General features: G+C 41.3%; 1 protein-coding gene and 1 pseudogene across 1 annotated transcript in view; one reads left to right on the plus strand and one right to left on the minus strand.

Moving 5' to 3' along the window:
• Bcl2l13 (BCL2 like 13) overlaps nucleotides 1-18626 on the minus strand; it is a 57689-nt gene that overhangs the window by 14966 nt on the left and 24097 nt on the right. The window contains exons 3-6 of the mRNA XM_048444344.3: nucleotides 17039-17137; nucleotides 15208-15364; nucleotides 11571-11640; nucleotides 5341-5484 (exon numbers count right to left, since the gene is read on the minus strand). Coding sequence (XP_048300301.1) covers nucleotides 5341-5484; nucleotides 11571-11640; nucleotides 15208-15364; nucleotides 17039-17137 — 470 coding nt within the window. The remainder of the gene's footprint in view (nucleotides 1-5340; nucleotides 5485-11570; nucleotides 11641-15207; nucleotides 15365-17038; nucleotides 17138-18626) is intronic.
• Nucleotides 8913-9434, plus strand: LOC146895275 (ribonuclease P protein subunit p21 pseudogene; annotated as a pseudogene).

Here is an 18626-nt window from a genome sequence, read left to right on the forward strand (position 1 = left end):
GGAGGACTAAGAGTTGATGAACAACTAGTTGTCTTTTGAGACCCTGTCTCCAATCTCCAAAAAGCAATGGAGAAGGTGCTGGGGATGTGGAACACAGAACAGTGATAGGAGCTTTTCTGCTCACAAAGGTCCTGAGTTTCATGCCTAGCACCAAAAAAAAAATAATAATAATAATAATAAAAATAAAAAGGGAAAGTGTCGATAAATGAAAAGTAGAATGTCGTGTCTGTCTGGAACCCTTTGTCAGCTCGTAACTAATACATTAGCCCTCACTGTTATCAGTCTAGCAAAGACCACGGCTCTCTTGGGAACTCAGTTCAACTCCCTGCTTCCATTACAGCCCCTCTCACAGTCAGTCCATCAATATCTCAGAGCAGAAAACCTGCCTCTAACGGATTAGCTATTCATCAGATAAAGGCTCAGTTCAAATAGAGCCCTGCTAATTATCTGATTCTTCCAGTTAAAAAGCCAAGAGGGCAAGGCAATACAATATTTAGAAGACACATCATCCTTCCTGAGCACAGCTGTGCTTTACTCTCAAACCAAATATAAATTATTTAAAGGAACAATACTATCAAATGAAGTAAACCAAGATTTCCTCCCTCTTCTTAGGGGCATTTTTTTTTCTTTCTCTCTTTCTTTTGCAGCACTAGGCATGGAACCCAGGGCCGTGTGCATGCCAACCAAACACTCTGTCCTTAAATTATATCCTGACCCTCTAGAACCATCTTATACCCCTATTTTTTCTTGCTTGTGTTCTAAGTACTCTGAGGAGCCTACGTAGCCCCTACAACTCCACACCCACAGCCTCCTGTGAGCATTGTGCTAAAACTCCCAAACCTTGCTGCCCAGGAGTTTCAGGATATAAACTCTCAAACCAGGCACACTTGGAAGGCAGAGACACAGGAGGACCTCTGGAGTCTGAAGGCAGAGACACAGGAGGACCTCTGGAGTCTGAAGGCAGAGACACAGGAGGACCTCTGGAGTCTGAAGGCAGAGACACAGGAGGACCTCTGGAGTCTGAAGGCAGAGACACAGGAGGACCTCTGGAGTCTGAAGGCAGAGACACAGGAGGACCTCTGGAGTCTGAAGGCCTGCTCTACATGATGGGTTTCAGGACGAACAGGGCTCCAGAGAGACCTTGCCTCAAAAATCAAAAATCAAATCAAATCAAAGATAGGACCTCTCAGCTGGACAGTAGTGGCACACCCCTTTAATCCCAGCACTTGGGAGGCAGAGGCAGGCAGATCTCAGTGAGATCGAGGCCAGTCTGGTCTACAAAGTGAGTTACAGGTCGGCCAGGACTGTTATACACAGAAATCCTATTTCAAAACCCTCCCCACACCAAAAAAAAAAAAAAAAAAAGATACAAACCCTCAATAAGCTGCTGATCTGCACGCTCTATAACAAGAACCGATTTAAGAAACAAAACCAGAACCAAAGTGTCTAAGTAAACAGGTGAGCACTGTGTGCTCAGACAGCCCTTTGGGTTCCAAGTTTACTGAAACGGATCTTTCATCAGGGGAAAGTTAACAAGCTGACACAGATTTCCTTACAGAGTCTCCCCTGTTACTACTCGATGCTTGTGTGGTGCTGAGGATGGATCCCTGGGCCTTATGTATGCAAGGTACTCTCCTAAGAGCTAGAGATAACAATCCAAGCAAAGCTAACAGAGGGCATAAGAGCCTCTGGTCCACAGTGAGAGGACGTCACAGCAGCACATCTGTCCACGCAGCTTGGGGAGCTTCCTCATGGGACTATCTTCCGCTGTCACGATCTCCTTACAACTTATTTTTGTACTTAGGCATGCCATTTTAGTAAAAAATTTACCATGTTTTATGCTCTTCTATAATTGTCTTTTTTATCTAAATTTTATACTTCTATTTATTTATTTGTGGTGGAGGGCAGGGAGAGGGGGGCACACAGCGATTGTATGGAGATCAGAGGGGTCTTTCCTACCATGTGGGTTCCAGGAGCAACTCAGGTCAAGCTTGGTGGTCAGCACTTTTACCTGCTGAACCATCTCACTGGCCCTTCTGTGAGAGCCCTGAAGGAAGAGCACAGCATAGCAGCTCACATCTGTGACCTCAGCACTTAGGCTGAGGCAAGAGGACTGCTCTAAGTTGGAGGCCAGCTTGGGCTACACAGTAAGTTCCAGGTCAACCTCAATAAACCTCTTTCAAAAACAAAAAGAATGACCACTGAAGTTCTTCCCACGGGGGACCTGTCTACACAGACAGCTGTTCTGGGCTACCTAAACTCCAGCAAAATACAGTAACACTCAAAGTGGTTCTAAAATTATTTGTGTCATCCTATCTCCTAAGCTTGTCTCTGACAAGGACCTTCTGCTGTAACTTAGCAGCTGAAGTCCAATTTCTACCCTCACACCTTCCATTATATCACAGTGCCTCAAGTTCATGTTTATGGCTAGAAGTAGAGAAAACAAGTTACCCTTCCTCAAGCAAGCAGAGACAATATATATATGTATATGAAACCAGATATGGAGATAAAGGAAATATGTTTAAACTCATGTAAAATAAAATATGACCCTGCTTAGAAGTTAGATAAAGAAAATTGACCTAGCAATTATTAAAAGAACCATTTTATGGGTTGGAAATGCAGCTCAGTTGAGTGATTGCCTACCATGAATGAAGCTCTGAATTTGATGCCCAGCGCTATATAAACTAAGTGTGGTGGTGCAGGCTTGTAATTCTAGCACTTGGAAGATGAGAAAGAAGAATCAGGAGTTCAAGGCAGTTTTAAGAGTTCAGCTACACAGTAAGTTCAAGGCAAGTCTGGCTACATGTGACAAAAATAAAATTAATTAAAACTGTATACTGCTTGCTTCCTGATGTCTGATACTGAGCTTATTTTGTTTCAAGTTTTTTGGATTTTTTTTCACATCAGTTACAAATTATTTGTAACTGCTGCATCTGGTATAAATTTTACCTTTTGTGTCATGACTGGTGACCTAAGTACTATGGGTTTCATTTTTCCATCTGAGGATGAGTGGGCAGAATTCCAAAGCCTATCCTTATTGGTAAGTCCATCTAGAAAAGCACCTCCTCTAAACTATACCGATAAACCTTTATCATTCACTCTCAGACATACACACATCACCGCTCAGGTATTCAGCTTATGAGATGCAAGCATTAGACTTCTTTCTAATGATCAAATAGGACCCTCGCAAATGCTGCTTTAGTCCCTACTAACTAACTGAGAAGACTGAGTGTGAAAAGCCCTTCTAGAGAAGTGGATTAATGTTCAAAAGGATGATGCCAAGACACACAAGAACACATCTCAGAAGTCAGCTCTGGATAGGACTGTAGCCTAGAGGTAAGAGCTCTTGCGCAGCATGTAGCGAGGCCCCGGCTTTCATCTCTAGCACCGAAGAGGACATGGGGATCAACCCAAAACCAGCATAATAAACACCCATACCTGAATGGACAGAGTTCCCAGACTTACACAACTATGCTGACTTAGTTGCAACCAACCTACTTGGCTTCAGATCAATGTTTACAGCATAAAACTGTTCTAAGAAACCCTTACCCTAAATGCTTCCAAGAAAATCCTTATCCTAGAGTAAAAATAAGTAATCCTTTTCATGACTGCTACTCTTTAAAATTGTAACAAGAATCTTCAAATCAGGGGAAAGAATAAGAGATTAATATCATTCAAAAAATCTAAGACAGACATTGATGAAAGTTTACAATAATTTTTCTGTGTAATCTGAAACGGAATCCTCTTTTTTTGTATTTTTTTTTTTTTGGTTTTTTTCAAGACAGAGTTCTTTGTGTAACTTTGGAGCCTATCCTGGAACTCGCTCTGTAGACCAGGCTGGCCCTGAATTCACAGAGATGCGCCTGCCTCTGCCTCCCAAGTGCTGGGATTAAAGGCTGTGTTTGACTGTAAATGTTTTCTTTGAAGAAACTCCAACTATGTTTTAAAACTTTTTCTTTTTTTCATGGAGTAAGAAACTTGGTTAAGGAACTGGAGAGATGGCTCAGAGGTTAAGAGCACTGGCTGCTCTTCCAGAGGACCTGAGTTCAATTTCCAGCAACCATATGGTGTCACAAAACCATCTGTAATGAGATCTGGTACCCTCTTCTGGCCTGCAGGCATACATGTTGTATACATAATAAATAAATCTTAAAAAAAAAAAAGAAACCTGGTTAAACAGAAGCACTATCAAAATAATAAATGAAAAAAAAAAGGCTAAGAAACAATGACTACAACACCAAGTGAAACAGGCAGGCTACAAAAAAATATATAGCTTATGATACTATACACAAAAGTCAGGCAAAATAATTACTGTCTAAGGATATACACGCATGTAAACTATGATTTAAAAATTCAGAAAATCTGGGCCGGAGAGATGGCCCAGGGGTTAAAAGCACGCACCGCTCTTCCAGAGGAACAGAGTTCAATTCCCAGCACATCAGATGGCTCAGAATTACCTATAACGCCAGCTCTAGAGGGACCCAACACCTCTAGCCTCTGTGGGCATCTGCACTCCCGAGCATGCCTACATACAAGCACACACACATACACACACACACAAAAATGAAGCTGGAGAGAAGACTCTGACTGGTCTTGAGTTCCAATTCCCAGCAACCACATAGCAGCTCACAACTGTCTATAAAGACATCATAACCATCTATCGTGAGATCTGATGCCCTCTTCTGGCATTTAGGCAAACATGCAGAGAGAATGCTATATACACAATAAATAAATAAATCTTTAATAACAAAAGATAAAAAGCTTTAAAAAAAGTTCAGGAAATCTGTTAGCCTTATGAGGCAGATAATAGAAATATATCAAAACCCAGGAGAAGAATACAAAGAAATTCAAAAATGGCAGCTGTGTGGGCTGGGGATACAGCTAAATGGTACAGAACCTGCTAACACATGTGGTCTGACTTCAGTCCCTAGCATGCTGTCCCCTAAAGCATTAACTGCATCCTTTCCACAGACACATGGAGGCCATCTTACTATTCCTCACCTCTTAGTTATTTTGATGTTTTTTGTTAGCATGAAATGTTTCATGACCAACAACTATTTAAAAGTACCACGTATCAGTTTATTTAAGTAAAATCCAGGTAACTTAAAATGGTACGAACAGCCTTTCCACTGCTTGTCCTCCAGAACTAACATAAACCTACACTGTTCAAGGCAAAACAAATCCATGAACGGCCTGGGCTCGGGATGTAACTCAGCAGTAGAGACTTGCCTACCGTGAACATCATCACCAGGCTGATTTCTCAGCAAATAAAAAAATATCCAAAACTTTTAAAAACTCTTAATTATTTTAAAGAAAAACCGTTTTTTAAGTAGTTCATACCCAGCCACCTTGCTGCACGATGAACTCCGTTGCATGATCCTCCAGATACGTCACACCAAACTGCAGCAGTGTGCTCAGGGGCTCTTGACCGCGTCGCGTCAATTCCAAAAGCATTTGTTGTAGCAAAACTAGAGGCACCAAAACCTTGAATGCAAAAATCAAAACATGAAAAACATAAAACTTGGAATTCTTATAACAGATTTTATTTATGTTCAACCACTGAAAATGTTAATGCAGACACATGATTGTGGTTATTTCCTTCTCTCGATGCTAAGACATCAACTCCTGATAGAAATTTTCAAGCTACTGTATGTAAATTTCATACAAGTGGGAGGAGAAAAAGTTGTTATGTGAAAATAACCATGTGGGAAACATATGTATTCAGAAATTCACACAATTAACTGATAACAAGAAATACTGTAGTTTAGGCTGGAGAGATGGCTCAGAGGTTAAGAGCACTGGCTGCTCTTCCAGAGGTCCTGAGTTCAATTCCCAGCAACCACATGGTGGCTCACAGCCATCTGTAATGAGATCTGGTGCCCTCTTCTGGCCTGCAGGCATACATGGAGGCAGAATGTTGTATACATTATAAATGCATCTTTAAAAAAAATACTGTAGTGATATTTCATTTGTGTTTTAATAATTACGGCTTGAAGAATAGAACACAGACAGCCACAATAGTCAGCCATAGAGGCCAGGCAGTGGTGGTGCATGCCCTTAATCGCAGTACTAGAGAGAAACATAAGGCAGGGTGAGACAGGAACTCACTCTCTTTCAGTGTGAAGATTTCAAAGAGGTAAGAGCTCTCTAGTGGCTGGCTGCTTTGCTTTTCTGATCTTCAGGTTGACTGTCAATACCCGTCTCTGGGTTTTTAATTATTTGTGGCTACAAAATACTAAAAATAATTCAACAAAGACTAATCTAAAAACTATAATCACCCGTGCTGTTAAAAAGAAATAGACTGTTAATGCACCAATTACCAAAACTGAAGTCAACAAGGTGCATATGCACACATACACCTGTGACTTACAGGGTCTCCGGGAAAAAAGACACACACTAGTAACAGTCACTTAAGGGAACTTAGTGATTAGGGCAGGTGAGAGAAAAGTTATTATCTTTGATTCTAGTATTTCTGCACTTTTTCCTTTCTCTTTTTTTTGTGGGGGAGGGTAGGAGGGTCATGACAGGGTTTCTCTGTGTAGCTCTGGTTGTCCTATAACTTGTTCTTTAGAACTCAGATCTGCCTGCCTCTGCCTCCCAAATGCTGGGATTAAAGGTGTGCACCACTGACATCAGGTTTATTTCTATACTTTTCACTTTTTGCACCAAACGCTTTATTGTGTATTTGAAAAAAAATTTCATTGTTGCTCTTTCTGAGCCAGGGTCTCATGCTGCCACATAGGCTGGTTTCCCACCCATGGTAATCCTCCTGCCTCAATCCCCCAAGTGCTGAAATTATGGGTGAGTGATCACACCTGGTAAAATGGTAACTTAAGTAAGCTACCTTATGAAAGTCATCAAACTCCAATACAAAAAAAGAGGCATTGTAAACGATACCCGTGGTAGTCTGAATGTATTTGGCCCCCATAATATTATGGGGGATTAGGAGTGGCACTATTAGGAGGTGTGGCCTTGGAGGAAGCTTGGTTTTCTTGGAGGAAGCAGGATGACAAGGGCCTTTAATCCAGACCTTTAATCTGGGCCACACCTTTTGTGGGATAGGCTTTGAGGTCTTTTCTCAGACTTCACTCAGTGTGACAGACAGTGGACTTCCTGTTGCCCCTGAGCCAAGATGTCGCACTTTGAGCTCTAGCAGCACGTCTGCTGCATGCTGCCATGCTCCCCACCATGACAGTAACTGACTGAACCTCTGAAGCTGTACGTGAGCCACCTCAATTAAATGTTTCCTTTGTGAGAGGTGCTGTGCTCATGGTGTCTCTCCACAGCAATAAAAACCTTAAGACAACACCTAACAATCCTGTAGCTCGATATTTAAAATAATCATAATTTACAACAGACACTAACTAGAGTCTACTGCCTTCCTTTTGAAAAAAAAAATGCATAGAGAAAAATAAAAACAAAAACTAAAGGACTGGGGATGCCGTGGTAGCAGAGCACCAAAGGAACTGGAACTTTCCCTAACGTCACAAATTAAGAAGCGAGAGATGGGGAGGAGAAGAGAGAAGAAGAAAAGAAAAAGAGGGAAAATTAACTAATGTTAATAACTGCATGCCATCTGCATGCAGGCTCTTTTGTCTAGAACATCAAAGTCTCTCCATGACCTAAGAAGGAATGCATGAGGAAATAAACCAATTTCAGTTCCTTGTTTCTGGATTACGGAGGAAAAAAACAGAAAGACAAAGTATTTCCTCAAAAGAAAACAAACTTTGAAAATGAGTTTATGTTTCATACTAATATTCCTTGGCTTTTACTTCAGTAAAAGCAGTCTTGAAGGAATCCACTTTGAAGTTTGAATGGAAGATACAACACACATCTTCATTTTTTGATATTCTCAAAGAGCTCCAGCTCAAAATACATTAAAACCTTTTCTTACCACTAATGGAAATGGAAATAGGGCTATTAGAATAAGATAGGTATTTTCCATAAGAAACAAACAAAATGATTCTTTTGTTTTTAAAACAAAATGATTGTTTATCTTGCCTCCACACTGCCTTGGGCAGGAGCAGGCAAAGGATGGTTTGAGAATCCTGCAAACTCAGATCAACTGCACAGGCCTGGGTGTCCTCTACAACAAAGCATTCTAATCTCCTATAACGATTCATAAGCGTGTGACATTTTGAGGTTAGGCATGCTCAATCTCCTATTATTTACTGGGGAAATGAACTGTATATATCTTACTTTATGAGCCATCATATAAAATAACATTTCCTTTCATCTGTTACAAATTACCTCTTCCACGTGTATCAAAAAGCAGATATCTCATTTTATATAAAATAAATGAGTAATAAACGTGAGAAGCTTTCTTTCTTGTCACTTTTAGCTTTGGGTACAGTCCCTCTACCCATTCTAGACAGCTGTCATTTAATCCATCTGTTCTAACCCAGTGCCTTCATAATCTGATTTTCCTTTCCCTGCTAATTAATCTTGAATGGCAGAGCTCAGACATTTCATTTTATGAACTGCAGCACTTTCTCTTTGTCTGCTACACTCTAACATATGACTTATTCCTCACACTGTTTTGATGTTTTAGAGAAGTAGGGCTAAGGATGTAAGCTCAGTAGAGTACCTGTTTAGCAGCCATGAAGCAACACAAAACTAAGTGGTGGTGGTGGTTCAAGCTTGTAAACAGAACATTACACGTTAATAACGGGAAGTTTAGAAGTTCAAGCTCATCCCTGGCCACATAGTTATCCTGAGGTTAGCTTGGAATACAACAAAATGCTGCTTCAAAAACCAAAAACAAGAAAAGTTAAGTCACTTCTACAGCTCATTTATACCAACTGTATTATTCACAAGTATTCTACATAATCTAAAACTAAATCATTATTTTTTAGTAGTCTGCATTTTTGTGGGGTTTTTTTTTTATATTAAAAGGATTCAGACAGATCCGGAAGAGGGGCAGACGCTCATGACGGGCCCAGTGAAGGACCGGGAGGCCTTCCAGCGACTCAGCTTTCTGTACCAGGCTGCACACTGCGTCCTCTCGCAGAACCCAGAGAACCAGGCACTGGCGAGGTTTTACTGCCATACGGAGAAGATGATCGCGAAGCGGCTGGTCCTGCGGCAGGACCCCTCGGTGAAGAGGACGCTCTGTCGAGGCTGCTCCTCTCTCCTCATCCCGGGCCTCACCTGCACCCAGCGCCAGAGACGTCTGAAGGGACAGCGCTGGACGGTACAGACCTGCCTGACGTGCCAGCGTAGCCAGCGGTTCCTCAATGACCCCAAGCATCTGCTCTGGGGTGACCGACCTGAAGCCCAGCTGGAAAATCAGGCAGATTTCAGACCGTCAGAGCCCCTGCCAAGCACAGCCCACCTCCCTAAGGAGAACATGCAGTCTCAGGCTTCAAACACCAATGACTAATTCACTCCATTTCCCAGATAAATAAAAATTTAGGTTTGTTTGAAAAAAAAAAAAAAAAGGATTCAGACAGGCGGTGGTGGCACACACCTTTACGCTCCAGCACTTAGGAGGCAGAAGCAGGCAGACCTCTGGAGTTCGAGGTCAGCCTGGTCTACAAAGCGATTTCCTGGACAGCCAGGACTGTTACACAGAGAAACACTGTCTCAAAAATCTAAAAAAGGAAAAGAAAAGAAAATTCAGAGCCTAGTCATTCCAAGAAGGTCTCATATTCACATTTCTAGTGATCAAGAAAGGACTAGGAATGTAGTTTAGTTGGCAGACTGCTCAGCATGAGTGAAGGCCTGGGTGTGACCCTGAGCACTACATAAACGGCCACTGTGGTACACACCTGTAATCCTAGACAGGCAAACCAGTAGTTCAAAATCATCCTCTGCTACACAGTGAGTTCCAGGGCAGCCTAAAGGACATGAAGTCCTGACTCAAAAAAATAAATAAAATTACAAGAAAGATGAAGCAAATAGTCTTCTCTTCTTATTCTTATTCTGAGTAATTCTCTCACAGGACAACAGTATTCCTCACAGGGAGTATCTTCCCCTGAGAAATTCTTGGAATGTCTAGGAGTCTTTCAGCATCAGAAAGGGTACCGTCTACTGGCAAACCTTTATTCACATTTTATTTAACTCCCTGACAGAGAATGGGCAGAAAGACAGTAAAAATGTGCAGTTTGGCAATGAGAAGAGTATAAGCAAATATAAAGTTGCACCAAGGCGTGTGTGGAAGAGAGGTTGTAATTCATAATGACAAACTTCCTGCTCTGCCATGGATGACAGCAGAGGTATCCTAAGCGCAAGACCCCTTCAATTCAAGGCAGTAGCATATGAAAAGGCTGATCTGTTTGAAAGGAGAGAGCTTGAACTAAGAATACAGTAAGGGGTTCCCTGCTCAAAAACAAAGACCTTGGCACACACAAACTACTGCAGCTGTGATCCAAGGGGCCAGGCTCCACCTGGAGTTGGCAGCAGAACTTGGTGGCATCATCCACGTGGTACTAGTACACTTTACACACAAGAAAGATGCAAGGTTGAGAGATTAATGGAATCTTGTCCATGGTTCCAGAATGCTGCTGAGGCCAGACAACTGTGGCAGGGTCAGAGTCCCTGCAAGAGAGGCTCTGAGAGGCTATTGTGTGAAGATGTTTGCAATGGAGCCCCTGGGACACTGGAGACCATTAAACAGCCACCAAGGAAAGATGCAGGCATGACTGAAGCTGGTCAAGAGAAAGACTATGTGTGCTGTGCTAGCCATGCAATACGTCTTCAGTCATCTCCTCCCAATCTGCCTTTGCAAGGCAACAGGCAGGCAGCACAGTATAAGACAATGGATAATCACAGAACACAGTGGAAAGGCTAGAACCAGCAAATGTGAACTGGTTGCTAGTCAAGAGATCCTACACAAGCTTAACCCTTTCCTGAACAGTCATCCACCTAAGTAAACAAATAACAGAACAAAAGCTCATTATACTGGGAATGCAGTTCACCAGTAGAGTGCAAAATCCAGTCAGCAGGATATCCCACCCCCTTCCACCCCCAAAATAGGGCAATAAAATCCACTGTGCATTCTTCAAAGGAGAGTTTGGAATGATCAAATGAGATACCACATGAGACACACTACTATGTAAACTATAAAATCAAAAATGGTGTTAATTTTTTTGTTCGTTTGTTTTGTTTTACAAGGCAGGGTTTTTCTGTGTAACAGCCCTAGCTGTCCTGGAACTCACTCTGTAGACCAGGCTGCCTCAAACTCACAGAGATCCATCTGTCTCTGCCTCCCGAGTGCTGGGATTAAAGGCGTGCGCCACCACCGCCTAGCATGGCATTAATTTTTTAAAAGAGCCAGAAGATGTATCTAAATGAATATCTCATTCTTCTCTAAGACATGTTAATTCACATGTTAACAAGTAACTATCTGGAGACAAATGTCATGTCTAACACAGAGAAATCAAGAAATGATAGAAAAGGAGAGCACACCACAGGGCACATTGTGGAACCTTGTGCATTAATTTTAGAAAATATTAAAGCAAAACTATTCACGTAACATAGTTTGGACTTATACATTAATTAGTGCTAACAGTAACAGTTCTCTCTATGCTTTATTATCAGCACCACACAGATAACTTGGTTATTATTACCTTGTTCCATCCGCTGGTATGAGCTGCAGTCTCCACTGTGCACTCACGGTAGACCTGATACGTCAGTGGCCTGTAGAAAGTTTAAAAGTCTGTGTCACAAAAAGGGCTTAATTTCAGATAAATAAATATACAGACACTACTGTGCTGCTAAACTTTCTGAACATGTTGATTTTTTTCAAGATATGGCTTTTAATATTTGGTATATATTTTTCCCCCCAAAACATTCCCTACGCTGTTGAGGAGGTTGTTATAGCAGTGTATCAAGATAAATATATAATCTAGTCATTATTTTTTTAATTACTTGGAATTTATCTGTTACAGATAATGCCTGAATTACAGATATCAAATCCCAAAATTAAAGAATCAAATAGTAACATGTAAAACTTACATCAAGATAAATATATATTCTAGTCATTTTTTTAATTACTTGGAATCTATCTCTGTTACAGATAAATGCCTGAATTACAGATATCAAATCCCAAAATTAATCAAATAGTAACATGTAAAACTTAACTCAGTTAAAGTGAAAACACAATCTAGCTTTTTATTTTAAAGGCAAAAGCCTAAACCAGACAGTGGAGGCAACACCTTTAATCCCAGCACTTGGAAGACACGGGCAGATGGATCTCTGGTTTAAGGCCAACCTATCTCAAGAAAACATAAATAAATAGGTAAGTAAAACAAAAAAATAGGACATAGGAGGGGCCATGCTTTTCTAGGTTTTAAAAACCCAATTCCAGAAGCATTTTCTGCTCTGACTACTCTAGTCTGCAACTTCTTAGCAGATGAATACAGACAAACAATAAAAACTACCACTTATTAGTGGTCTAATATATTAGGTTTTATATTTTTCACATTTATATTATATTACATCATATATTATTATCACTACACATTAGGAAGGCAAAGTTGGGAAATGCTAGGAGACTATATATCCCAAAAGCACGCCGGGCAAACACCCAATAGCATACTGCTTCCATTTCTAGTTAGGGTTTTTGCTTTGTTTTGTTGTAAAGACAGGGTTTCTCTGTTTAGACTTGCCCATCCTGGACCTCGATCTGTGGACCAGGCTGGCCTCAAATGCAGAGACCCGCCTGCCTCTGCCTCCTGAGTGCTGGGATTAAAGGCCACCACCTGGCTCAAGTTAGGATTTTGATGTATGCCACAAAAATGTCTAGATGTCACATGTAGCTATAAAAAATTTGAAATGTGGTTATTGTACCTAAAATATTAACACACTTTGTATTTCAAAGAGCCACAAAGGAAAAAAAAAAAGAATGAAATATCTCACTAATAATTTTTGAATATTTAAACTATTTTAACTATACTGATTTAAAATATGTTAAAAATTTCATTAATGTCATGTTTTATTTGTTTGCGGATGTTTTTGCCTTCGCTGTGTCTAATGACTAGAGACTCAGGAGACAGCTCTGACAGCACAGCTGCTGTCCTCTCTACCAATCAGCACCAACCACAGCGCTGCTTCGTAAGCACAGCACACCCAGGAGCACTGCCTGGCTGAAGCCACTTCTTATTAGTGCTCAGATTCTTTTAGAAGTATTGGGCTCCACACTAGGATCCTGTACAACTGGAATTACACCAGATGCTACCATCCACCTACCTCTAGCTCCCTGAGGCTTCACTTGGGGCTACCAGTCCCTTCACTTCCTGTTCTGAACTGATGCTGCTGTGGGCCACTGCAGTCCTTACAGGTAGTTTGGCTATCAGGCTAAGGACTTTATCATCCATTCATAAGGATGAAATATGATTTAAAACATTATATGTACACACATACATGCATACGAAACGTGTAGCCGGTTAAAACATTCATGTTTTAATACATAGGAAAGCGAGTAGCTGAATGATCAGGTATTTCGTATAAAGAGTTAAGATGAATTTCCCACTTTGGCAAAAGCATTTGGAGTAGGAGATATTTCCACCTGTACAACTGCACTGTTTCCAGGGTGTCAGTAACAGCTTCAAACTTTCAAAAGAAAAACTTTTGAATAAACTTATTTGCTACGTAACCAACTTAAAAAATAACTGTGTCACCATTTAAGGTTTAGAGAAAACTAAATATTCATCTAAACCAGAATTCTCTTAAATAAAAAAAACTCAGGGCATGGTAGCACAAACCTTTAGCCCCACCTATCACTTGGAAGGCAGCGGCAAGGTGAATCTCTGTGAGTTCCAAGCCAGCTAAGACTCCATAGTAAGAGACCCTGTTGCAAAAAGCAAAATTATACCATTCTGTTCATTAGAGAGTTGGTACTATCCCAGCCAAGTTACAATGAGTAAACGCAGAACTGACAAATGCAGAATGAAATGATTTTCATGAAGGAGAGATGACTCAGCAGTTAAGATTAAGAGCACTTCCTACCCCTGTTCAGTTCCAAGCACCCACGATGGGGCCTGTAATTCCTGGTCAGGGAGACTCAACCTTTTCTGGCCTTCTGGGCATCAACATACATATAAATAAAAATAAAAACAAATCTTAAAGGCCAGGCATCATGGTGGCACATTCCTTAATTCAGCACTTGAGAAGCAGAGATAGATGAAGTTCTGTGATTTAAGGCCAAACCTGGGCTACAGTGAGACCTTGTTTCAAAAAAGACAAAGAAAAGAAAGCACGATCTTTTAAGGTTGTAATCTCAGTATGTACAATATTTGAACATTTAAGGACAGAGAGTCTTAGTGAACCCTACTCAATTCACCCCCCGCCCCCAGGCCCTCAGAGCTAGGACAGCAGACCTGCTGGGCCTTAGCCATGCTGTGAACCCAAATTTCCTACTTAAGCTTTATTTCCTGGCCACTCATACCATCCTTTCCACATTCCTTTACTCTTGTGTCTGAGGTAGAAAATCTACCTATGGTTTCACTTCACTGAGTATAATTAAGGATTTTATATATGCTCCTTTCACCAGAATATATGGAAACCCTAACTGCTTCCTGATAAGAACACAGCACACTCTAAACCTGGACTACACAACAGTAAAGAGTTTCCTTACTACAATAGCAATTTGCCATATGAATTTTAACCTTTTGGTGAGGAACAAATTTCCTAAATGATCCATGATCATCAAATCACACTAATGCTGTAATTCATATTAATTCTTCAATGACTTATCATAAGTGAATTGGTTCTATTTTAGCATGCTTGTATTTTCACTAGCTTCTCAATTTTAGTTTTAGTACAGCGAGGGCCACAGCTGGAAAGGAGTTCCCTGCAGGAATATAGAAGTAGCTTCACAGGCAGATGTGCAACCCCAAAGGATAGCAATATCTGTGATACAGATACCATACTAAATACAGCCATCTAAAGTACAAAGATAATGCTAATCACACATTATATATAGTATACAAACCCCCAGCCATATTCATATATCTATGAATATAGATGGCCAGAGACAAGGAATGATTAGGACAAAGGCAATAGCTTGTGTTTATGACACAGTAAGTGCATCTGTTGAACCTGACAGCTCAACGAGTAAATCAGAACCCATCAGATCTCTGTTGGGATATTTAGGAGCGCAGAGGAGGAGGGGTGACTGCCTAAAGCAAAGTCTCAGCCAACCCAGCACCACATGCCACCCAGACTGCTCAGAGAAGCACCCTCCACTCGGCAGCTGCAACTCACTGGCTGAGAATCACTTGCAATGCTTTATGCAAAGGCTCTTTCAGCTCCTGGGACACTCTTTCTCCAAGATGGGCCAAGCAGTCTTCTATTGAGCTTTCAGGGTTAGCTGGGCTAAACACTGGTGAGGTGTGACAGTCAAAGCCTGTGCTGGTGAAGGCTGAAGACAAGATAAAAGAAAAATCAAAATTAACAAATGTGCCAGGGCTGGAGAGATTGCTAGTGATTAAGAGCACTTGCTGCTCGCTCTTCCAGGGGACCAGGGTTTGATTCCTAGCACAAAGGCCCATGGAATCCAAAACCCTCTTCTGGGACTCCGTTGGCACTGCATGCACATGGTACACAGACACACATACAGACAAAACATCCATACACATAAAATAAATAAAAGTTAAGAGAACAAGAAAATAAATAGGACCATAAGCTGTGCTGTAAGCCCGGTGTAATGGTGCACACCTATAATCTTGACACTCAGGGCTGTCTGAGGCAGGAAGATCTCAAGAAAGAAGCCTGCCTGGACTACACTGCGAGTCCCAGGTCAGCTGGGCCATACAGCACACATCTGTGTCTCCCCCGCCCCCCCCAAAAAAGAAAGGGGTATCTTCATGAGAGTTTGCAAAACTAAGGTACTATGTACTGTTAGGGACAGGAATTTTAAGGTACTTGGAAAGATCATTATACATATTAATCTTGTCTGGAACACAAAATTGATTGGTCCTAAATTTTGAGGTGTTATTGTTTTGTTTTTCAGCTGGAGGCCTCCCTATTTAGCCCAGGCTGTCTTTGAATTCATGATTCTCCTAGCTCAGTCTCTCAAGTACTGGGATTATAAACATAAACCACCATGAATTGTTTATTTGTAAATTTACTTCTTTATTTTTCCCTCCCTCCCTCCCTCCCTCCCTCTCTCTCTCCCTTTCTTCCTTTTCTCTTACCAGCATTTGTCTCATTATAGCCTAGGTTCACATGGTATTTACTATGCAGCCCAGGATGGCCTCAAACTAACAAGGACCTTTGTCCCTCACCCTACCAAGTGCTAGGACTATAAGCACAAATCAGCATGCCTAGTTTGTTCATAAATTTTTATTAATTTTCTTTCCCAACTAACAGTTGTTTTATTGAAAGTTATTACATTTTATATATTTAGGAACACACACATACATATACACACACAAGTAATAACAATTTTTAAAGAAGAGGACATGAATTTGAAGAAAGCATGGGAGAGGTATATGGGAGGGGCTGGGGAGAAAAGGAAAGAAAGGGGGAAATGATATAATTACAATGTTTTCAAGATAAAATACAATTTAAAATGTATATGTTGGCAAAAAAAAAAGGTCATAAAAATCATTTGTGAGGCCTGCTCCACAAGAGAGAATTCACATCTGATACTATGAACCTCTAAACACACACATAAATAAATCTCTGGAGGAGAAGGCAGCAGTGGCAGTGCACATCTTTAATCCTAACACTGGAAGCAGAGGCAGTTAGATTTCTGGGGTTCGAGGCCAGCCTTGTCTACACAGCAAGTGTCAGGCCAGCCAGTTACATGCTGAAACCCCACCTCAAAAATTAAAATGACAGCCAGGCGGTGGTGGCGCACTTGGGAGGCAGAGGCAGATGGATCTCTGTGAGTTTGAGGTCAGTCTGGTCTACAAGAGCTAGTTCCAGGACAGGTTCCAAAGCTACACTAAGAAACCCTATCTTGGAAAAAAAAAAAAAATAATTAAAATGATGACAACAACAAAAGAAAAAGAGAGAGAGAAACAACTAAATGGACAATAACCAGAACTGACAGATATACTCATTGCCCAGGAAGGGAAGAGGGACAGACCTTCAGAGACTTCTTTGTCCAAGGATTTCAGTTCTTCTTCAATCTCAGATTTAACTTTTAATAAAACTTCTGGGTCCAGAGACTGTGGGGTTACATCACCTGAAATAAACAAGAGAAAACAAGAGAGGTTACTATAGAAAAAGGGACAGATAAGCCATTAGATACATTTGTAGTAGCCACATGTGGAGGCCTTGGCAGGAGGGGTCACCTTAGATCAGGAGTATAAGAGCCAGCCCGGGCAACATAGTGGTACCCTACTTCCAAAAACCAGAACTATTTACACTTAGTATTACGTCAGAAAACAAGAAATCAAATTTCATTATCAAAGCTAGAAGATATTTTTTGCAACAATAAATAACAAGGCTGAGGTGTAGATCAGTGAAGAACACCTGTTCAAATACCCTGACTTTGATCCCAGAGCTAAAAAAAAGCAAGGAAGAAACAACAGTTAATAAATTAAGTACGTAGGCCTAAGTGCTGAGAGTAAAATCTCACACAGAAGAGGAGCCTCTGAACACTTGACTCCAGACACATGCATCAGGAGACAGGAAGACAAGAGTATCAACACACACAGGTCCCCTCTTCCTGCTTGCAACAGTCTTCAGAATAAAAATGTGTGAGCCAGGCATTATGGTCCCGAGATACTCTCAGCTCTAAGAGAGGCTGGGCATAGTGGTTTATGCTCATAATTTCAGCATTTTGGAAGCAAAGGCTGTCAAGTTTGACACCAGTCTGGTCTGATAGCAAACTCTAGGCCAGTCGAGACTACACATGTAGCCAGGCGGTGGCACACACTTTTAATCCCAGCATTTGGAGGCAGAGACAAGCAGATCTCTGTGAGTTCAAGGCCAGTCTGGTCTACAGAGTGAGTTCCAGAACAGCCAGGGTTATACAGGGAAACCCTGCCATGACAGGGGCCACACAAGACACTACAGATGTAGTGAGAGCCTGTCTCAGAAGTAAATGGACAGAGACCTAAGTAAACAAGAACCTTTGAAGAACTATGCTCAGCCCAGATGAAAGCATTAGAGTTCCGGAGACAAACAGTAAGTACCTCTCTGTTCTTGGCTGTTTTAAATTTTTTTTGAAGATTTATTTATTATATATACATTATCTGTCTGCATGTATGTTTACCGGCCAGAAGGCGGCACCAGATCTCATTATAGTAGTTGCTGGGAATTGAACTCAGGACCTCTGAAAGAACAGTCAGTGTTTTTAACCTCTGAGCCATCTCTCCAGCCCCAAGATAAATACATTGGTTTTTTGAGACAGGGTTTCTGTGTAGCGTTGGAGCCTGTCCTGGAACTAGCTCTTGTAGAGCAGCCTGGTCTTGAACTCACAGAGATGTGCCTGCCTCTGCCTCCCGAGTGCTGGGATTAAAGGCGGGTGCCATCACCGCCCGGCTGGCTGTTCTTGGCTTTGACTAAGAATCAATTCACTAACAATGCTAGTGTGACCATCTAGGAACTTATGGATAACACAGCTTTGATGTCATTCTCACCGTGGAAATCTACAGTGCTCCTACTTCCCATTTTATTCCTTAGATGTTTCCATAGTGTGTGTGTGTTGGGGGGGGTGTATACAAGCA

This window comes from Myodes glareolus, chromosome 3, assembly GCF_982192425.1.
Source record: "Myodes glareolus chromosome 3, mMyoGla1.1, whole genome shotgun sequence".
NCBI classification, from domain to species: domain Eukaryota; kingdom Metazoa; phylum Chordata; class Mammalia; order Rodentia; family Cricetidae; genus Myodes; species Myodes glareolus.